This window comes from Dama dama, chromosome 14 (assembly GCF_033118175.1).
Source record: "Dama dama isolate Ldn47 chromosome 14, ASM3311817v1, whole genome shotgun sequence".
NCBI lineage: Eukaryota > Metazoa > Chordata > Mammalia > Artiodactyla > Cervidae > Dama > Dama dama.
The window spans coordinates 17,401,608-17,425,909 of NC_083694.1; the positions used below are offsets into that span (position 1 = coordinate 17,401,608).

At 37.8% G+C, this 24,302-nt stretch overlaps 1 protein-coding gene across 1 annotated transcript in view; it reads right to left on the bottom strand.

The window, feature by feature from the left end:
* Window positions 1-24,302, bottom strand: part of USH2A (usherin) — an 892,942-nt gene that overhangs the window by 397,952 nt on the left and 470,688 nt on the right. Inside the window, exon 35 of the mRNA XM_061161192.1 lies at window positions 3,927-4,078. Within this exon, the coding sequence (XP_061017175.1) occupies window positions 3,927-4,078 (152 nt within the window). The remainder of the gene's footprint in view (window positions 1-3,926; window positions 4,079-24,302) is intronic.

The following is a 24,302-nucleotide window of genomic DNA, read 5'->3' on the forward strand; positions in this document are numbered from 1 at the left end:
CACAGAAAAAAAAAAATAAAATTGAGAACTGTGCAAGGAAAACAAACATTTTAACAAAAATTTTATCCTTAATAAAACTCTTACAATGTATCAGAAATGTATATAAATATTTTATTTAAATTTTCACAGCAACTCCTTGGACAGTAGACATTATTCTCCTTTTGTAATAGTTGAGAAATCTGAGGTTTCATAGAATAAACATGCTTCCCAAGCAGGTATGGGGGATAATGGCAGCTTTAGGATAGACTTTCCATATGGAATTCTCTTGACCATAACATTTACTGCCATTAAGATTTAGATGTCTTAATTAACACATTTTATTCATTTCTTTATAACAAAGATTTTTTATTAAAAAATTTGTATATTTCTTTACTTAAAAAACTGGCTGTGAAAAGATGAGCGTATATATTACATGTGTGTTGGGTGTGTTTATCTGTGTAACGTGCCATCACTAAGAAACCAAGGCAGCTTTATAACCATATTACACAGCTGTGACCTATAGTTCCACACTTCATCCTTAAGAAGGTCCTTGGAGAATTGAATCCAATGAGTGTGCCAAGGCCAAATACAGCCATGAAATTCCCCATCTTAGACTCTACCAGTGTTACCCAACAGTGGACAAGAGGAAAAAAACAACAAAGTGATCTTCCTATGGACAAATTCATTGCATTTTATTGTAGAAATACAAAATGTTAAGAGTTTCTTTCTAATTGCAATTCAACAATATAATTGAAAAAAGGAAAGCATTTAAAAAGTTCTTCCCTGTTGCATTTTCTGTTAATTTTTCTGTTATTTCACATATTTATGAAACCTCAGTTACTGGATTTAATTTGACAATGCATATTAGCATCTTAAAATTTCAATCAAAGGCATTGTAAATTGCTTTTTACACTGGAATTTCTTTAAAAGCCAAATACATTGTATAAATGAACAAGAACTGAACAAACCACACAGAAATCTTTCTTTTTTCCCAGATGGTACAGAATAATTTCTTCTAAATAACAAATGGCAGGGAATAAACTTGGTTATGCATAAAATATATCAAGTTGTCTCAGTGGTAAAGAATCCACCTGCAATGCAGAAGACACAGAAGACATGGGTTCCATCACTGCATTGGGACAATCCCCGTGTATATATTCACGGCAACCCACTCCAGTATTCTTGCCTGGGAAATCCAGTGGGTAGAGGAGCCTGGTGGGCTATAGGGTCACAAAGAGTTGGACATGGCTGATGTGACTGAGCACATAATACTACATTAAGATGGTAAGAATATGTAATTTATGTATTTTATTTTTAAAATATTCTATTTTATCAAATTTGTCATATTTTAAAACTGCTTTTCGTTTATTACATGAGCAACCTTGAAAATTTTGAGGGTGAACAAGACTACATTTAACACTATTAAGCATATTTATCACAGGAAATACTGAATGGTATTTCCCTGTGTGCATGAAAAACAATGATATTAAATATGTAAGAGATGTGAAACAAACAGCCCTCTGTTTCTAAAAACCAAGAGTTATTATTAAGAAACGTTGTTAGGTGAACAAAAGTTTGACTCTTCAGAAAATTTAATGTTTGATTTCTGCCAGTAAAAGATTTAAAAATAAAAATCATAATTTTTCTGTTTCAATGAAATATCTGTTACAACATTGGCCTTTAGATAAAGAATACCTTTAAGTGAAAAGTATACAATATGTATATATGATAACATATATATATGATAACATATATATATATATGTATATATAATTAATGATATCCCTGCAGTAGGAGTTCACAACCCCCCTCCAGCATTCTTGCCTAGAAAATTCTATGGACCGAGAAACCTAGCAGGCTACAGTCCATGGGCTTGCAAAGAGTTGGACATAATTGAGCACAAACATGATGATATATATGATATTCAACAATATTTAGCCATATTATGTTGTTATATATATATATATACTTATATATGTGCATATAATGACTTTGGCCACCTGATGCAAAGAACTGACTCATTGGAAAAGACCCTGATGCTGGGTAAGATTGAAGGCAGGAGGAGAAGACGATGACAGAGGATGAGATGGTTGGATGGCATCACTGACTTGATGGACATGAGTTTGAGCAAGCTCCGGGAGTTGGTGATGGACAGGGAAGCCTGGAATGCTACATTCCACGGGGCTGCAAAGAGTTGGACACGACTGAGTAACTGACCTGAACTGAATATATGTGTGTGTGTGTGTATATATATGATTTAATGATAGGAAAGTCTGGCTTTTAAGATTGATTCCTAGATTTCTTAAATCAATAACACACTGAGAAAAACCACTGACGAGAGTTGAATCTGTAATATCTTTTATGGTTGTGATAGATATCCAGGGCTATCTAAAGCACTCAAATATGGGATATAATATATATTATAGTTGGTAAAAAAAAAAACCGTTAGAAATCAACTGAAGATCATGGGTTTTAACTTCTTGGCAGCACCAAGTTGACTTGTTCTTAATAAAGACATTGCTAATCCATCCCAGTGATGAGAGATGGATCACTGACTTGGGAAAAGTGTTTGGGTACTGAGCATAGGATAAAGAAAAGGACCCAGGGGAGAAAATAACTCTGTGCTTTAAGCTAAGACTGAGTCTACAACGCATGAGGCTTTGGAGAGCAGGGTTTTACAATCCAGTTCCACTTCCCCCTTTCTATCAGGGCATTGTCCCTTTGATTCCTTCAGGTCAACATCACCTCCTATCTGCACAAGACACAGATTGATAACTGTGTCCCCCTTGTTTATAGTTACTAGGACACCAGGAGACAGAGTGGGACCCAATTTAGTAGCTGCGACCACAACTTGCAGTTTATATTTTTGAAAAAGCCTCACTTTCAAGCTCATGGGAAATGTTCTTTTGTTTCTTTTTCTTTTTTTGAATGGAGAAGAAAGGCTGGCCAATTGCCATTCCTGCTTTTAAGAGTAAGTAACCGTCAGAGGGGTCTAGGCTATGAAATACTTAATGGCAATAAAGACTACAGCTCAGCTCCACTGATAGACGATGTTAGCAGCTTGGAAGGCCACCAATCTCTGAAGCAAAATGGGAGGTGTGATCAAAACTAAGGAAGCAAAAAATTAAATGGTAGAGCTGCTTTTCAAGGGTAATATTTATACAATACACTCTTCAGTGAAGACAGAGTACATTAAAATGATAGGCCATTAGCAAATATAGCCAAAAAATATCGAAAACGAATGAGTATTTCCCCTAAAAGAAGCTAAGTCTAATTGATCAAGAAATAGGCACAAGAGTAAAATGTGATGTTTTGAGACTGAAGAATGTTAAGCTGGTCTGAGAATTACATACAATTAATTGGGTTTTGAAAATTATACCAGTAATAAAAAGCACAATTTTGTCAATTTTTAACTACTAATGAAATATAGATAGATAAAGATTTCTGAAATGTGGATATCAAAAGCTGATATTAATGTCATTTTAAATACTGTTCTTATGAATATGTCACATTAATAAAATTAAAATGTATTATTCTAATGGATGAGGCAAATTCAATCTTTTAATTGATTAACATACTTGTTGGGGAGCAGTGTTGCCATACTGTGGCAGTTACGGCCTTTCAATTATTTTTACTTTTTAATCAGAAACTTACTTATTACTAGGAAGAAAAGCATCCACTTTAAATATGTCACTATATTGGGCAAAATTGCATGCCTGCCTGGTCAACCTACCTTTTGAAATTTCAATAAAATGTAGATTTTGTCCTTCACTAGACCTATGTGCAATCTTAAAATTTATGTTGAATATAAAATCCTACTAACTCTTAAATGAAATTTTATAAAAAGAACATCTCCCCTCCTACTTGAAAGGCTAGCTGTGGAGAGTCACCTATTCATTGTAATCTGACATTTAGTACATACCCGGGATGTAAATTGCCACACTCACCAGTGGGCCCAGAGCACAACCTCTGGCGGTGCAGGCTTGGACCCTGAAGGAATGCAAGCTCCAAGGAGCGAATCCAGAAGCATGACAACTGAATTCTGAAGAGTTGTGAATTAATATACCGTCGAGATACAGCCCGTAACTTGTGATAACACCTGGGAAGGCAATAATAATTGTCTTTTAGTATGATTGTTAGACAATAGCAAAGAAGGTCTTAAAAGAAGCATGCATTTCTTGACGCAATTTCTAATTGCATGGAATCACTGTCTCTCCCTTAGTCTAAACCCTATCTCCTTCCAAAGAATAAAACAGGCTTTAAACTCTTGAAGCTCAAATTGTTAAGCTAATTACTATAGAGGCACAAATAGAAACCGAGTCCCAGTATAAGAAGCTTTCTATTGAATCATGCTAACTGCTGTCATTGGTGACCCATATCAAAAATGAATAAACTAAGTACATTTACAATTTGAATTGTTTCCTAAAATGATATCCTGATAGACGTGCTTTAGAAGTCCAATGACCCTGTTTGGTAATGCATTATGTGTGACTCAGGATGTACCAGGCACTGTTCCAAGTGCATCCTCTTTTTTAACTCCCTCCTCATAGTACTACTGTAATAAGTGCAGGATTATCATCACTATATCATAGATGAGCCAAGTCAGGCACAGATAACTTAGGTAACTTGCTCAAGGTCACAGAGCTGGCAAATGTGGGAATCAGGATTTGAATCTGGCTCCAGAGCCTGTGCTCTCAATTACAACACTGAATCACCTAAATGTAAAGCCCACACAACTTTCACAGATCCATTTATGAGACACTCATGTACAGGGTAGAGAAGCTATGATTTGCGAGATTTAATGATCAACTCAAATTTGTTTTTAGAAGTTATGTGTACTTTCATGAAATCAACTAACAGAGATTTGAGAAACCGCATGGCTAATGAATATAATCATTTGATTTCTTCCATTCCAACATGCATTGGGTGGGATGGTGCACCCTTTTTAAAAGGAGGTTAGGGATCTCTGTTCACTGGAAATATCCCCACTCATCAAACATCATATGTTAAAAAACAGAACTTTGCTTACATGCTAAATTAGAACTTCTTTCAAAGGTAAATTAATTTCACAGTGGCCTCCTGACTGTACCCTTGACGAAATATCTTAACTGTTCCTCTGTCAGTCTTCCTTGAAGATGGATGTTAGGTTCTTCTTCACTAGCAGACAGCACATCTCCATCGTGGCACTTAGCCACTTCTCACATTATTAATATTATTATTCCGTATGTAATTGCCTGACATCTCCAATGGGCTATAGGCTCCCCAAGGTAATCTTGACTTCCTCACCTGTATGTTTCTAGAGCTTAGTGCTGTACCTAAAATGTGGTTTATGCTAAGCTGCTTCAGTCGTGTCTGACTCTTTGCAACCACACGGACTGTAGCCTGCCGGCTCCTCTGTTCACGGGATTTCCTGGGCAAAAATACTGGAGTGGGTTCCTGTGCCCTGCTCCAGGAGATCGTCCCTCCCCAGGGATCAAATCTGCGTCTCCAGCATCTCCTGCATTGCCAGGCAGGTTCTTTACCACTAGCACCATCTGGGGGGTAGGCACTTAAAAAATATTGACTGAATGAATAAATTAACTTATATGCAGCATAGCATAATACCAGGATCCAACAGAATGCAAATTTAAGACTATAGGGAGAAAAGGATACCTAGATACCTGAAATATCAAAAAAAAAAAAAAAAAACTTGCTAAAAGGTTGATATTACAGGATGACTCAAAATAGTATTTTGAGAAGGAATGAGTTTTGCAACAGAAGACTCTAGCAAAATCAAATGTCATCAAGAGAGTCCTTGAGAGCTGTCTTCCTGGAGAACTGACTCTAAGTCTTATGAACACCAGATCTGGTCTTCTGAATGTCTTAAAAGTAGATCAAGCCCTCATTCATCATTGTATCAGGGACAGCATCACTCAGGCAATCATAACACCATAACATCATAACACTTATAACATCATAAGCATCCTGCTCTCCTGGGTGGGAGTTGCTCATTTCTAGAACCTTCACAATGGTCTGGCGGTAGCAGCATCTGTGAATTTATGAAATGCTGTGCCTGTTGTCACAATATCCCTTACAATGTTGCTTTTGATTAAGAAATCAGTTTATAACAAAAGAGGGGAAGTGAATTAATACTATGGAAGTGATCGATCTTATATCTCATTAACCCATAGCATGGGAAACTGCAGAAATGGCCATTGGAAATGTACATTACAGCCCAACCTGAGTCACCCTATGGATCTGGAATCCCTGTAGGATGCTGTAACTGCTTTGAACTAGGGACCAGTATTTGATGCTGGTTTTTCTGTAGTGAGAAAATGTGAGAATCTTTCTTAAGATCATTTCTTAAATCATTTTCTAAAATGTCACGCAAGTATTTTTGAAATTATAAAACATTTTATGATTAAAAATGTACTGAACACTTACATTGAGTCAGACAAAAGGTTGTATGCTTTATATGAATTATTTCTGTTAACTTTTTAGTCAGCATGTTTCCTTCCAATATTACAGTTAACATGCTCTTCAAACTATTTGTGCTTTCTCTACTCAAAAAAAGGGATGTTTATATCATGGGGCACCAGGTATCAATAAATTAGAAGCAAGAATATTACCTGGCAACTTGGGATCTTTGTGCAACCATAACAACATGCAAAGAAAAAGTTACTATGAGGGAGGGGGAATTAGCTTCCTTCCGCATGCTGACATCCTGGACTTTCCCAACGGTACACCTTTGTCTGACAGATCCATTCATGTGACTATTGGAAGTCTAAAGCAACTGAAGCCACAACCACTAAGGACATAGAACTTTTAATAAGTGTTTGGTTGCCTCTCTGAGTCAAAAATCCCAAACAGATAGGCTACGGGCTGACAGCAAATGGAAGAAGTTGTAAATATCAACCATGGCCTTAACTAGTTACAGAAACAAGAATTGAAGATGCTATTTTTTATTTCTTGTTTATTATATAGAGATTTATATATAATAACCAATTTTACCTCCTCCTCTTCTCTGTTGATTTATATAGAGAAAGTTGGTTTACAGTTTAGGTTTTAAGTTATAGAATATCCAGGTGGGATGTATCTAAACTGAAAGGGGAGTTAATACCACCCAGATATGACTATAGGGATAGAGGGTAAGAGCATATTCATTTGTTCGGCACTTAGTAGCACCATTTGGGGTGGAAGCATGCAGTGATTACCATCAGTAGTGGAAGGCGGAAGAGTAGGCATGGAGACTGGCAGCCCAACTGGTAATTCATCTAAGGCATCTGATGACACCCGACACGTCCACACTCCCCAAAGCCTGGTCTGCACACTGAGCCCAAGAGCCAACACACCACTACATTTTTAGCTCTCTTGCTGGTTGACTTTCTAGAAAGTTTCACCAAGAGGAGGCACTGCTAGGAGGGTAGACGTGGGAAGAAAGAAAACATCCAGCTTGTTTTTGAGCATATTTCATGTACCACTCTGGCTCCACAAAATAGTGTGACCGCCAGCATCTGTTCTCCTTTATTCTAATGTGACCATCTAATGTCATTAATACCTGACACACAAAAGAACGAGTGAATTAAAATTAAGACGTGAGAGACACATAGTGAAAAACCAACTAGTACATGGAAAATTTAAGAGAAGAAAAACAGATAAAATCACACTAATAATAATGTCTGTGTGCATGCTAAGCCACTTCAGGCGTGTCCAACTTCTTGCAACCCTATAGACTGTAGCCCACCAGGCTCCTCTGTCCGTGGGATTCTCCAGGAAAGAATACTGGAGTGGGTTGCCATGCCCTCCTCCAGGAGATCTTCCTGACCCAGGGATTGAACCTGTGTCTCTTATGTTGCCTGCATTGATAGGTGGGTTCTTTACCACTAGCACCACTTGGGAAGCCCAATAATCAAAAAGACAAGAAATTATTATGTGCCAGGCACTCTGATAAGCAATCATTCTATGCAATGGGCACCCAGTGCACAAATCACTTATGCTATTGCACTTATGTGCAAATCACATGTTGCAGAAGCTCTTAAAGAAATTTTAAGACCCCTGGAATGCTATCTATTTGATCTGCTTTTCAACACTGAAATATAAAGTGCCCAAATCAATATTTCCCTTTTCTTACATAATTGGGGAACAGAGAATTTCTTTTCTGCTGGGATTATGTGCATAATATCTCATTTGTCTGACATATTGGGAAATGAGATATTTTATAGGAGTTAATTTTCATTATAACTAAATCTCATCCATGAAGTGCAAACTTAAGAATCTTAACCATTTTTGAAGCAATTCTTTCCAGCAAGCACTACACACTTTCCTCTCTTTTCACAGAGGCAACAATGAATATAAGAGAATAATTTTGTGAGGATTCAAACTGTGCATCATGGACATCAGAGACTATATTCACTAATTCAGTGATACCCTCCAGGACTGAGTAGGTGGAGGATACTCAGCCAGCTTTTCCTGTTAACATCACTTAGTGGGTACATTTCATTCATGCCTGTGTCTCCATTTTGAGTTCTCCATTGTCCCTCAGTGACAGCCTCTCAAATGTAGCTTCTTTGTTTTGTCTACCTGACTCTAGCAAGTCAACCCCTAGCAAGATCTGCTGAAAAACTAGATAACCATGACATTTGTAACTATGGATAAAGAAATAATAGACAGTCACTGAGACAAGGGTTCAGAGTCAGATGAGCACAGTGCAAACGAGCTGAGAATGAAATTAAGTGAGATTTGTGACAGTTAACTGCTCACTTTTTTACTATTCTGTATGCACCTGACTTCAGGGATAAATTAGACTGAAGTCCAGACTCAATGGAGGTGAGCTCTCTCTCTCTCTCTCTCTCACACACACACAATTTCCCAGCATTCTATAGGTAACCTATATTAGACACTATTTGTAGAAAGGACAAAAATTTCAATTGTAAAAACAATGTACACTGAAAAAAATGCAGTCTGCCTTTTAAATCATTTTAGACACTCTCCTCTACTTCATCCACCACACCAACTCCATCCTCAGTTCTGGAGATCTTACATTCCAAATTGATCGTTCACCATCTCCATATCATGGCTATCTAGTCCACTCTGCCATCATCTCAGAAGAGTGTGTGTGTGTTAAGTCACATCAGTCATGTCCAACTCTCTGTGACCCCCTGTACTGTACCCGCAGGCTCCTCTGTCCATGCTGATTCTCCAGGCAAGAATACTGGAGTGGGTTGCCATTTCCTACTCCAGGGGATCTTCCTAACCCAGGGATCGAAACTGTGTCTCTTACATCTCCTGTTTTGATGCATTATTCATGCTCCCCCAGAATTCATTCTTTATAATACAGAAGGCCAATTTTCAAAACACACATCTGATCATACCACATGTAGTCAGTGATCAATCAGGCCTTTGTTGAGTACTAACTAGCAAGATGAATTCCCTGTCCCAGAAAGTTGGGGTCAACATGTTGTGAGCACAAAATAGACTAGTGGTGCTGAACTCTCTGAGTTTTTTGCCCTTTGGTCTAGGTCTTACCAGAATGACTTCATTCATTTTACTTATTCCAAAGGTATGACCAAAGTGGGATACTATTGTGTTTTAGAGCTGGAATTCAGATATGCCCCCCATCAAAAGAACCTAAAACAAGACATTTCGTCTGTTCTGAAGACCATTTATTATGAAATATTGAGTTAAGGACACAAAGTTAAATTTCCTGGTAAATTTGTGGATGATAAGAAATATCATTTGAAAAAAATCCCCTTTCTTATCAAAATAGGGAAGCAGATTTCATAACTCGCTTTTATTAGCAAATGTTTTGATGCAAACAGAATTAGGTATGATATGAAACAATGAACAATTCAGTTTCCAAAACATACACTAATAAGAAATAAGTCTAAACTATCTCTTAACACAACAATTTTTATTGACCTCAGATTCCCAATGTGAGTTACAAAAAGGAGTGAATATAATCTACTGGACTTTTTAAATGAAGCCTAAGAAGACACTTTCTTTCTTTGAACACAGCACAAGACACATATGAATAACTTTGGAATAAGTAAAATGTTAAGTTCTTAAAATGGTTTCAAACTCAACATTCAGAAAACTAAGATCATGGCATCTGGTTCCATGACTCCATGGCAAATAGATGGGGAAACAATGGAAACAGTAAGAGACTTTATTTTGGGGGGCTCCAAAGTCACTGCAGATGGTGACTGCAGCCATGAAATTAAAAGACGCTTGCAACTTGGAAGAAAAGCTATGACCAACCTAGACAGCATATTAAAAAAGCAGAGACATTACTTTGCCAACAAAGGTCCATCTAGTTAAAGCTTTGATTTTTCCAGTAGTCATGTATGGATGTGAGAATTGGATTATAAAGAAAACTGAGCACCGAAGAATTGATGCTTTTGAACTGTGGTGTTGAGAAGACTTCCTGAGAGTCCCTTGGACTTCAAGGAGATCAAACCAGTCCATCCTAAAGGAAATCAGTCCTGAATATTCATTGGAAGGACTGATGCTGAAGCTGAAATTCCAATACTTTGGCCACCTGATGCAAAGAACTGACTCATTTGAAATGACCCTGATGCTGGGAAAGATTGAAGGTGGGAGGAGAAGGGGACGACAGAGGATGAGATGGTTGGACAGCATCATCAACTCAGTGGACATGAGTTTGAGTAAACTTCAGGAGTTGGTGATGGACAGGGACTGCATGCTGCAGTCCATGGGGTCACAAAGAGTTGGACATGACTGAGCAACTGAACTGAACTGAAGTATTTTTGAAATTATAAAACACTTTATTATTTAAAAAATGTACTGAACACTTACTTTGAGTCAGACAATAGGCTGTATGGTTTATGTGAGTTATTTCTGTTAAAATTGACAACATCAAGAAATTAGAACAATTTAGAACATAGCAGTTTCCTTGTTATGAAGACGAGAGAATACGGTCTTAGAGGAACTAAGCTATTTCCCAAAGTCATACAAGGAGAAATTAAGGGGTAGAACCTGGCAATCTCATCACACCACTGCCACTACTCCTATTATCCATTTCCAGCCTAATTTTCTCTTCTAAAATATGTAGGAAATCCACTCAAATTAAGAACTGATGAACATGCGCTAGCCCTAAAAGCAATTAGGTTGAGCTTAATGAAAAAATTACCATATATTTATTGAAAGTCAATTGCCTGAAAGGTACTTTGCTTGGTACTTTGAGAGACAGAAAGAAATAGTATCTATCTTTATGGAAGTAAGACAAGGGTTAAACACAGTTCTAATTAAATAACAATCTAACAGATGAGTAATAAGTGCCACAAAACCTTTACACCCAACAAAAGGTATAACCAGTTAAGTACAGATGCTTCTAGCAGGGAACAATCACCCTGGCTAAAGTGAGTCCTAAAAGCTTTTCAGAGCAGTCAAGTCTTCCATGCAAGGAAGCTGTGTCTTCCATAGGTTCTTCCACAGGTTCTTCCACAAGAAAGAAAAAACAATGACTCAGAAAGATGTTCCTGGTGGAGAAACAATATTTACTAATGTGTGGAGACAAGTAAGTGCAAGGTATAGTAAAGATATCCGAATAGACCAGTATTTTGTTATTTTTTGTTGTTGTAATTGGTTAAAGTTTAATAGAGATAAGCCTTCAAAGGGAAGTTAGGACCTTGAATGCCGTTAGAAGGAATTGGGATTTTATGATACAAAGGAGAACCATCAACATTTTCACATTTTCATGTACTAACCAGGGGCATAATGAAAGTCTTCCTTAGAAAAATTAACCTAGAATGACATATATAATAGACTGGCATAAGGAAGACCATGGAAATAGGGAGAAGTGGGATAGCGGAAAATACTAAAAAGAAAAAATAATAATTTTTAAACACACATCTTCCTGAATGGATCTTAAGTGGTTGTGACCACATGTGGGAATGCCACATTTCATCAGTAGTGGGTGGAATATTCTGAGTAATATCTTTAACACTTTTATATACAGCTGACCTTGAATTGAACAACATGGATTTGAACTGTGTGGGTTCACTTACATGTGGACTTTTTTAAAAGATAAATACAGTACTATAAACTGACAGAGACATTCTACTTCCCTGGTGGCTCAGACGGTAAAGTATCTGCCTACAATGCAGGGGACCGGGGTTCAATCCCTGGGTTGGAAAGATCTCCTGGAGAAGGAAATGGCAACCCACTCTGGTATTCTTGCCTGGAAAATCCCATGGACAGAGGAGCCTGGTAGGCTACGTCCATGGGGTCGCAAAAAGTCGGCACAGCTGAGCAACTTCACTTTGACAATTGACAATTGGTTGAATTCAAGGATGCAGAATTGGGAAAACTGAGAGGTTACTGTGGAGATTTGAGCATACTGGAACCAATCCCCTGCAGATGCCAAGGGAGAATTTTATACGACTTTTTCTACTGCTTGGGCAATCAGTATCCTTTCCCTCCACATTGTTCCAGAATCAACTGTTTAGGGCTGGGATGTGTTAGACTGATATGCTGTGTCACTAGTCAGAAAAAAGAAGGCTCTATCTTTATCAGAGATGTGCTGTGAAGTTAGCAGCAAAAAAACCCATAAAAATCTGCCACCAAAACACTAAAGTGCCTCTAATAATTTAGAAAGGGAATGTTTTTCAATTTGAGGATTAAAAAAGTCATACCTCTGTTTTGTATCTTGACTGAATCAATATCAAAATCTTCTTCTTATTATAAATACTTATAATAGTGTACCATAGCTTTGGAACTTCCAGATGTTCAAGCTGGTTTTAGAAAAGGCAGAGGAACCAGACATCAAATTGCCAACATCTGCTGGATCATCGAAAAAGCAAGAGAGTTCCAGAAAAACATCTATTTCTGCTTATTGACTATGCCAAAGCCTTTGATTGTGTGGATCACAACAAAATGGGGAAAATTCTGAAAGAGATGGGAATACCAAACCACCTGACTTGCCTCTTGAGAAATCTGTATGCAGGTCAGGAAGCAGCAGTTAGAACTGGACATGGAACAACAGACTGGTTCCAAATAGGAAAAGGAGTATGTCAAGGCTGTATATTGTCACCCTGCTTATTTAACTTATATGCAGAGTACATCATGAGAAATGCTGGACTGGAAGAAGCACAAGCTGGAATCAAGATTGCCAGGAGAAATATCAATAACCTTAGATATGCAGATGACACCACCCTTATGGCAGAAAGTGAAGAAGAACTAAAAAGCCTCTTGAAAGTGAAACAGGAGAGTGAAAAAGTTGGCTTAAAGCTCAACATTCAGAAAACTAAGATCATGGCATCTGGTCCCATCACTTCATGGGAAATAGATGGGGAAACAGTGGCTGACTTTATTTTCTTTGGGCTCCCAAATCACTGCAGATGGTGACTGCAGCCATGAAATTAAAAGACGCTTACTCCTTGGAAGGAAAGTTATGACCAACCTAGATAGCATATTAAAAAGCAGAGACATTACTTTGCCAACAAAGGCCTGTCTAGTCAAGGCTATGGTTTATCCAGTGGTCATGTACGGATGTGAGATTTGGACTGTGAAGAAAGTTGAGCACTGAAAAATTGATGCTTTTGAACTGTGGTGTTGCAGAAGACTCTTGAGGGTACCTTGGACTGCAAGGAGATCCAACCAGTCCATCCTAAAGGAGATCAGTCCTGGGTGTTCATTGGAAGGACTGATGCTAAAGCTGAAACTCCAATACTTTGGTCACCTCATGCAAAGAGTTGACTCATTGGAAAAGACCCTGATGCTGGGAGGGATTGGGGGCAGGAGGAGAAGGGGACAACAGAGGATGAGATGGCTGGATGGCATCACTGAGTCAATGGACATGAGTTTGAGTAAACTCTGGGAGTTGGTGATGGACAGGGAGGCCTGGCATGCTGCGATTCATGGGGTCGCAGAGTCGGACATGACTGAGCGACTGAACTGATCTGAACTGATAGCTTTGGAAGATGTTGCCATTTAGGGAAACCGGACAAAAGGTAATGGGATCTTCTTGCATTATCTCCTACAACTGCATGTAAATCTACAATTATCTCAAAATACAACACCTCATTAAAATACAAAACAAAAACTGTCCTGTTGGGGAGGATGACAGAAGAGGCAAACCTTTGAAATTCAGAAGTTGATGAAAAAAACAACTGTTTAATCAGGTACCTTTGTCCTTAGGGAATATTCTTGAAAGCAGAAAGAGTTTTACTTTCCCTTTATAAATGAGAAAAAAAGGTTTGAAAGCCATTTTTTTTTCTATCTTTTAAAAATTATGTAATAAAGCAAAATAGAAGAAGTACATAAAATGTTATGTTTTTAAAACAAAGAGAGACGCTCTTATAACCATCACCAAGGTTACAGCACAGAATACCGTTAAGTACCCCAGAAACTTCCTATGAGTCCTTCATGATTCCAACACTTCTACCCAGACTTCCACCTTACAACCAGTTGGAAGGTGACAACCTGGTTGACCTTAAGAACCATGTTCTTACTCCTCTGCCTAGGGAATCATCCCCAAACAAAGCAATTCTGTGTGGCTTTCTACTTTGTATTTGAAGTCAGATTTATGCATTTTTTTGCATCTTCTTTTGCTCAACATAACATGCCTGGATTGTCTTCATATTGTTAAGGATAGCCACACTTCATTCATTTTCATTGTTGTATAATTTATATATTTATTCTACCATTCATACTTAGATTATTTCCACACTTTGGTTGACAGATCAATGTAGCTATAAGCATTTTTGTACACGTGTCCTGAGGCTCATGTGTACAAGTTTCCTAGGGTATAGATTTTGGAGTGGAGTTGTTGGGGTATGTTTAACCTTATTAGACAAAACTCAACTCTTTTTCAAAGTGCATCAATTCCTACTAACACCAGTAGTGTCTGTGAGTCATCATTCTGTATCATCAAAAAGACCACGTACACTCACTTTGTTAAATCTTGGTGAGTGTTTTTTGCATAAAATTTTATCTTGATTTGGTATTATTTTTTATCTCCCAACTTATTAATGAGACAGTACATTTCTTTAGAGCTATGGTTTTACTCAATGGCTTTCAAGTAAGCAAGAAAAAAATGAGGGCAAGCTATATACTGACATGAAAAGATGTTTACTCCAGATTTGCCAGGTGGAAAATATCAAAGTGCAGAAATATACATTTATGGGCAATCATTTTTAAGTGTCTATTTTATGCTTATAATTTACATGATTATTCATTCAATCAACACAGTATGAAGCATCTACTATGTTCTAGGCACTCTCCTAAATGCTGTGGAGAACAAGTAAGCTGAAGACATAAAATCAGAGGGCAAAGTGGAAGGCTCTCCAGCTGGTGCCTCCCCTTTCGAGAAATTTCTCTCACTGCACACGGCCATTCTCTCATGACTATACATGTTTAAAACTTGGTCAGGGAGCTCACATTTTCCAAGTGTTTATTTCCTCATCAATAAAATTAGGGCACATTCCCTGCCTTGGTGGTCTGACTGAGTGAATGTGAGAATCAAAGGAGTGTATATGAAAGTCCTTTAGGAATTAAGTCTTATGAATGCAAAGGCACGAGCTTAGACCTGTTCCTTTCTCCCAGGACGAATTCAAGCCCAGTCTGTTATGAGAATCTCACCTTAGGCTGTCCCTCCTACTCTGTTCTATGTCACAAACTGCATATGCCTTGTAAAAACAAATAATCTGCCCACCTCTCAAAAACACACTTGAGACAAATCTCAATTCCTTACCTGTATGCTGTCTGTCATCACCACTTTGTTTTTCTATTTCTCATTTCATATTAAAGTATAGTTGATTAACAATGTTGTGTTAGTGTCAGGTGGATAGCAAAGGCAGTTGTACTGATACATTTATCTATTCTTCTCCAAGTTTTTTCCCACTTAGGTTATTATGTAGTATTGAACAGAGTTTTCTGAGCTATACAGTAGGTCCCTATTGGTTATCTATTATTTTAAATATGTATAGCAGTGTGTACATGTCAACTCCAGGTTTCCAATTTATTCCCCAAATCCTTCCCCCCAGTAATCTTAAATTCATTCTATAAGCCTGTGAGTCTATTTTGTAAATAAGTTCATTTGTATCATTTTTTTAAGATCCTGCATATAAGTGTCATATGATATTTGTCTTTGTCTGACTTTCTTCACTTAGTATAACAATGTTGAGTTTCAGCCATGTTGTGGCAAATGGCATTGTTTCATCCTTACAGTGGCTGAGTAATATTCTATTGTATTATATATGTACCACATTTTTTATTCATTCATCCTACCACGTAGCAGTTTCTTAAATATGTTTGCTAACTCTTTATGTAATATTCCTCCTCTACCCTAGTCAAGCCCAGGAGTGCACTGTGAAACAAACAGCTACTAATTAAAAGCTATAAAATAATTTTTGGAAAAAAATCTATTGGGCTTTGATTTTCAGTAATCCACCAGTGTAGTAATCTGTTGTTGTTTATTTGCTAACTCACGTCCAACTCTTTGCAACCCCACGGACTGTAGCCCACCAGGATCCTCTGTCCATAGGACTTCCCAGGCAAGAATACTGGAGGAGATTGCCATTTCCTTCTTCAGGGGATCTTCCTGACCCAGGGATCAAACCCATGTCTCCTGCTTGGAGGGAGATTCTTTACCACAGAGTCACTGCAGTAATCTGATTCACTGGCAAATATTTATGGAGGAGGTACTTTGTGTCAGGCATGCTTGGAATACAGAAGTGATCAAAACAGTCCTGGCCCCTGCCTTCAGAAAACTTTCAGTCTAAACGAGAAGACAGACTAAAAGCATTATGTGTATATAAAGCTGATTAACAATAAAGAACCAGAAGAAAACATGGGGGGGGTTGGTGAGGGAGGGAAGGCAGATACTAACCTAGTCCAGCTATGCTAGGAGATAAGGCTTATTTGAGACACTGATCTTTAAACTGAACTTGCACTTGAAGCAATTTCATCAAGAAGAAAAATTTCATAAACCATTATTTGACTAGTTATAATAAAGATTTCATAATAATAAATTGAAAGCTTTCAATGAGATACAAGTGGATTGCTATTTAAAAATGAAATATCACAGGAGTATTAGGTAAACAACCTGCATCTAGAACTTTCAAGCACGGCTGTCCTTATTTACTTTAAAAATGACTACTGTGCCAAAACAAAGTGCAACAAGATAGAATTTGTTTGATTACCTATTTACTTTTGTCAGCCTCAGGATAAGGGAAAGCTTTTACATTTATCCCACACCCAGTTCCCCCAGCCCACTGCCAAATTCTGTGTGTAAAGAGGGGATTAAATGAGATTTAGGCACCAGTCAGGATCTCAGTAGAAATCTGATGACAACTAAAATGGACAGTTGAGTATAGTTTAGTGAAGGCACTATTTACAAAGATGTGGGTAGAGTTAAAGGAAAGCAGCAAGTGATAATAATGCATCCCCAGGTAGTAACTGTCAGGACTCCTAGGGGCCAATAAATATCCTTACATTTGCAGGGTAAAGGAGGAGAACAGACTCAGAAAGCTGGAGAAAGAACTGGAGTGACAGGAAAGGGCCACTGGTTAAGAGCTGTAGCCTTTGGTGGACGAAGGCCACCCTGGAGCCCAGAGCCTGGTAGAAAGTTCTGAGACTCTGTTCTCTTCTGAGTCTTTCATCTCTTGCTGTTGATGCCCAGGGACAACCAAAAGGAAGAGAGAGAGAGAGAGAGGAAGTCCACTGATGCTGTGAGTAAAGGTCAGTCTAGTAGGATGCAGGTCTGAGTGGAGGAAAGTATAGGAAGTATCTAAAGAAGTAAAAGAAAAATGGGCAACATAAAAACATTAAGGGAAATTATTATGTTGCATTGTATCATATTTTTGTGCTTTTCTCTTATTCTCTTGTGCTAATAATCAGTAAGATAGCTATGAGAAAATAAAAATATTATGTTGTGAGGTATGGTATATCAGGTTATTTAATGCAGTTCTACAAATTCAGTTCTTCTTTGGATAATCCACAAAATGGATACTTAATTCCCACTGGCTCACTATCACAAGCAGTTTGAAGTTTATCACCTTTCTCTTTCCATAATGGTAGAATTTTTAAGGTGTTTAATTTTCACAGGGAAGCCGAATCATAATTGTCCATAAAGCACATCCACTGGGATATATATCTTTGTGCCTCTTCATCAGGTTATGTCAAATTGTATTTCCTAAGGTGCCCAATAGGTTGTCATATATAACCAAGGAAATTCAATACAAGTACAATATGATGTAAATTTAATACAAGGTATCTCTGTGTACACTGAAGAATTCTGTTTACTGTAAGAATTAAACAACAATGCTTTAGTGTGCCATAAAAACAACATGCATAGTGAATATAGATGCTCCAAACATATTTGTTTGTTTTTTCCAGCGCAGTGTGGCAATGTGAATATCAACTGAGGTTTCCCCCCAAGGTCCGGATGATGATTGAATGTGGCAGATATTTCCCTGTGTGAATACTTGATCCTTCAATTAAAAAGGAAAAGAGAGAACAGCTTTCACAATGTGGAAGAATGCCTTATTACCGGTATGCTCTCCTAAAAATGGAATCAACGGAATCTGAAAAAGACTGTGCTTGGGAAATTCTGCCTGACAAACTGATGGGAGGTGTTTCATAAAAGTTACACAAGGTTTGCTCAAAACTGTCAAGCCATTTTCCTAAGTGAGCCACCAAATTCTACAGTCCATTTCTTCTATGAAATATCAGCATTTGCAGGAAAGAAAATAGATTCATATTCAGGCTATTTCAAGTCAGTTCAAAATAAAACGTTAAAAACAGTTAACCCTTAAAACCAGACAAAAGTCAGGACAGAGATCTTAGAAATGTAGAACGTTGGCTCTGAGAATGAGATACTCAACCAGGAAGAGCATCTTAGAAAAATTCTGTATATATTTTCACATGGCTACATGGAATCCTACATTATGAGCACTTCTATATAAAAAGTAGCAGCAGAAAGGTTTGATGAATAAAATCATGCATTTTTGAGTCATTCACACTTTGTTTTATATTACTTTCCTAATCAACTAGCTGTTTTGCCTAGAGTAATTAAGTTGTTTAATATTTATAAATTTGAATTTCCACATCTGAATGTTGTACCTATTTCATGGGCTAGTTATGAAAGTGAAAGTAGCTATTACTATTATTCGTATTAGTAGAAAATCAAATACTTCTTTCTCTGCATGGGCAGAGCACTTAATTGGCACTTACCCATACACCTTCACGTATATACATTTAAAATTTTATTTCTCTATATCCTTTCCTAATGTGAAGGACAGCATATACAGTTAATTGGTATGCTTACCACCCATTCCTATAAGTGATATATATTAATATATGCTCAAAAACCTGAACTAAATATTCTTTCAATAATGTTCTACTGTCTTCTTGGTATTATGCACAAATAAGCCTGCGAAAAAAATCAACTTTTAAAAATTTTTCTATACTTATTGAAATCATTGCCACTTCCTTGATACATATCTGTGTATAAATTCTCACAAAGCTGGATCAGTATAAAAGGCTGAACTAGGAAAATGTTTCCATAGGCTCCTCAAGCATTGTTCCCTTTCTCAAGGAGACCCAGGGATCCTTGTCTAAAGGGTGCTCAGATCTCATGCCCATTCTGTCTTTAGCAGATCATGATGGCAGCAACAATATGATAATACAGCCTCTCAGACTGGCATGTAAAGGAGACCCAGCATGGTGTGCTGTCTCTTTTCGGCACATCTAAGAATCACCAGGCTGAAGAATTCATATGCCAAATGCCTGGGTCTCTGATATATATTTTGAGTCTTCAGCAGGCCATGATGGAGATGCCTTTCCACTCCCTTTGAAACTACCCCACCTATGGTTATAAGATGTGTTGTCAATACGTATTTATGTGTACTGTATATGTACGCTGGTTCTTCTCACATCAACACAATTACTATTTTAATATTGTCCCTGGGATCAGTAAACATGAATCCATCCAATAGCCATTTAATATCCATCTCCTCTATGATTGGCATCCTGCCAAACCTGGAGACTCGATGAGCAAACAAAGTGAATAGAATCCACGCCCTCATGAGGGTCACCGTCTAACAGGGTAACTATTTTATGTAAATTTACATAGGTAAAGACAGTAGAGAGTTACAAGAAATTCTAAGTATTAATAAAGGATAATAATTTAATTTTTATACTTTTAGTTTTATACTTCTAATATTTTAAAAATACGTATATTCTAATCAGTTTAAAATGTTACCAAATAAGCTAGACATGGGCTTCTCTGGTGGCTCAGTGGTAAAGAATCCAACTGCCAATGCAAGAAATGCAGGTTTGATCCCTGGGTTGGGAAGATGCCCTGGAGAAGGAAATGGCAGCCCACTCAAGTATTCTTGCTTGGAAAATCTCATGGACAGAGGAGCCTGGCAGGCTACAGTCCATGGGGTCACAAAAGAGTTGAACATGACAGACACTAAACTACAACACCATTATGCTAGACAACAAGGAATAAGTTTGGTAGAGTCGGATATCCATGCTGATCTTGGCAAAGTAGATCTCAAGAGGGAGTATTAAACATAATTCCAGACTCTGTGACTGAAGCTTCTGAAGGAGATAAAGCTCATGAGAATTTGGAAGTTCTCAAAAGCAGAATTCTAATCATGCAATTGTAATCTACACAATATAGGTCATAGATTTCTTAGAAAGTAACCCTTTGTGCTACATTTCATTGCAGGCTAATGGTATGACAAAGGGAGAATCAAGATCCTACAGAATACATGGTTCTTATCCACCTCGGACCAAAAAGTAGCTCTTTTCAGAGGTTTTAAAATCCTGCCTATAGTCGCAGCCTACAAAGAACTCCTCTGCCAGAGGGAATGTGGACACAAAGGGCTCTGAGTAAAGAAAAGGAGCTAGAGTGTCACACCACCATTTTTTGCAGGTGTGTGAAACAAGTCACCAGAATAAAGCAGGACACATTTGAAGGAAGCAGAGCCTTACGTGTGAATCAAGTGATAATGACCCAGTACTTAAAGAATGGACTTGGCAGTCTAAGGCAATGAATAGTAAGCAGCATTCTTTAAGATAGCAAAATCATGGAAACTTAAATGTCTATCAATAAAAGATGGGTCATATAAGCTGTGGCTTCATTCAGTGGGATTCTACTCTGCCTTTCAAAAGAATGAAGTTGAGCTACACTTAACTGTTATGGAAAGATGCTTCTACCATACTAGGTGAGAAAAGGAAGTTGCACAACAAGACAAATAGTATGAACTCACACTTGTTTAACAATTTTGTGCATATTTCTTTTTGTGACTATTAAAAGTGTGTTGATTGGTTTAAGCTAACACAGCCCTTAATCTTGATTTTTTTCTGGTTTATTAAAGTTTACTGCATTCTATTATATTCTCACTACATTTTAAAAAATTTTTGTTGAAGAAACATAACATGAAATTTACCATCTTAAGCATTTAAATGGACAGTGTAGTAGCATTAATATTAATTGCAGACACCTTGTTGAGCAAGATCTCTAGAACTTTCTCATCTTATAAAACTGAAACCTTACATTCACTGAACAGCAACTCTCCATTTGCCTCCCTGCCAACTCCCAACCCCTGGTATCCACAGTCTATCTCTATGTATCTGACTACTTTAGATACTGCATATATATGGAATCATGTCATATCTCTCTTTATGTGACTGGCTTTACTCAACATAATGTTCTCAAGCTTCATCCATGTTGTAGCATGTGATAATGTCCTTCTTTTTTTAAAGGTGGAATAATATTCCATTGCAAACATATGCAAGATTTTATTTATCCATTCATTTGTCCATGAACACTGGGTTCCCTCCATCTCTTGACTCTTGTGAATAACTCTGTGCAATGAACATGGGTGCACAAGTATCTCTTCAAGATCCTGTTTTCAATTCTTTTGGCTAAATTCTCAGAAGTGGGATTGCTGTATTATATAGTAATTCTATTCTTAATAGTTTGAAGATTTTTCCATACTGGTTCACATAACAGTTGCATCAATCTGCATTCCCACTAATAATAAAATAGGTTTCTAATTTCTCTTTGTCCTTGTCAGCACTTGCTATTTTCTGTTTTTTGGGGTTTTTTTGACAGTGATAATCAACATGTTTTTAATGGAGCACTGATTATGTGTCAGGCACTATTCTGACACAAGAGCAGCTGGGATAGCACTGAACAGAAGATGCCAGAACAAGAAGAGTTCTCTCAGAACATGGAGCATGTCCTGAAGCAAAGAGCAAACTTCCCAGCACAAGCTGTGGAGCAGGACCCGGCTGCGGAGAAGAGAAGAGAATGGAACCAAATAAAGCAAGAGGCCATTCTCCTAAGCCCCAGGAAAGGATTTTCCCCAGGCTTTAATGAGTAGGGGCTGGTTGTTTAAATCAGAATCAGTTATAAAGCAGAGCCTGTTTCCTAAGCCATGCTGGCTAAAGGTTACCAATTGTTTGATGGGTAAAAACTGGATATTTATATGACACCTTTAAACTTTTCATATTTTGTCATTATTGTTACTCAGTTGCTCAGTCATGTCCAACTCTTTGTGCCCCTGTAGACTGCAGCAGGCCAGGTTTCTCTGTCTTTCACTAGCTCTCCAACTCATGTCCACTGAGTTGGTGATACCATCAAACCACCTCATCCTCTGTTGCCCCCTTCTCCTCCTGCCCTGTCTTTCTCAGCCCTATATATACATATAGTCACATATAGGTATGCATTTAGAAATATTTCTTATTACAGAAAGTCAGTTTACTGTTTCTCAACATTTGTTTCTCATGTTTATAAAGTCCTAATAAAATAATCTGTTTAGGTATATGACTGACCAAAAAGTCAAGATTTTGGAGCCTAGCGTGTGCAAAATCAGACAATCAGTACCTGTTACACAATATGACAGTCTAAATGTGTACATAAACCTGGATGTACCTCAACTTTTATTTTGACTGTGCCATAGGCATGTAGGACCTTAGTTCCCTAACGAGGAATCGAATCCATGTTTCCTGCAGTGGAATCATGGCGTCTTAACCACTGGATCACCACAGAAGTCCCCAGCACTAATCCAGCATTTTGAAGATAACAAGTCAATGGGCGTATTTATGATTATTCACATCTTTGGTTGGAGCACTAGAATCCACTTCTCCAGTCAGTGTCCCCCAGATGGTTCCAATAATCAGATAGGTTTGAAAAAATCATTTGAAAATGTACTTTTAGTAACATAAGTTTAAAACCTATTTTATTTCCCAATTGTATTACTCTTCTGCAGCATATTCAGAAATGAGAAAGCAACCACAATGCAGCTATATTTTAGTACGGACCTAGTTCCATTATGTTTGCACTAGGCATGCTTGAGAAGAAAAAAACTAAAAATTCTTAATTCAAATGCAAAATCCAAATTCTGTAAAGACCAACCCTGGTCCCAGACTCTGCAGAGCTAAAAAAAAAATATTTTGGGAACACATACATTTCAAACAAATACATTTCAGGAACTGAGCTCTAACTACTTCTACCCTCTCTGTTGGCATCATCAGAGAGTCAAGACTCTACAGCATGTATGCCACTGACTAAATGAAATTTTCACAAGAAGCAGCTAAATGAAATAAGTATTATTAGGTCCCAACAGAAAGCACTCCATTGTGCTAGGCTTCATGAAGGAAAAAAGAAATAAATGATTTGTGATCCTTATCATCATCTGTTAGGGCTTCCCTGATGGCTCAGCAGTAAAGAATCTACCTGCAATGCAGGAAACAAGAGATGTAGGTTTGATCCGTGGGTCATGAGGATCCCCTGGAGTGGAAAATGGCAACCGCTCCAGTATTCTTATCCCACGGACAGAGGAGCCTGGCAGGCTGCAGTCCACAGGGGTTGGAAAGAGTCAGACACAACTGAGTGAGCACACCGCACACACATCATCTGGTAAGTGTGTTGGACATGTACTCAGATAAATTTGATCCAAGGATGAATGAGGTATGTGTCATGATGAAGGCAAGGGAAGAGGTTATATGGTCAAGAGAAGATGGGAAGCTTGATTGACACTCAAGAATGAGTGGAAGGATTTCATAAAATAGGAGGCCTATATTTAGCCCCAAGGAGTGAGTTAGATTTCTCCAGATAAAGATGGAGAGATGGTTGGGATTGTTAACTCCAATTTTATAATCCAAGGAAACTGGGCTTCATGAATTTAGTAAATTTTCTAAAGTTACCCAGTTACTTCTCATCAGAGATAACATCTGACTCTAGGCCTATTTGACACCATACCAAAGATTTTCGACCCTACACCAAGCTGTAAGTATCTCAGGCAGCTAAAATGGAAAGCATGCTACAAGGCTGTACCAGTGCAGCTTGAGTCACAAGTTGGGGG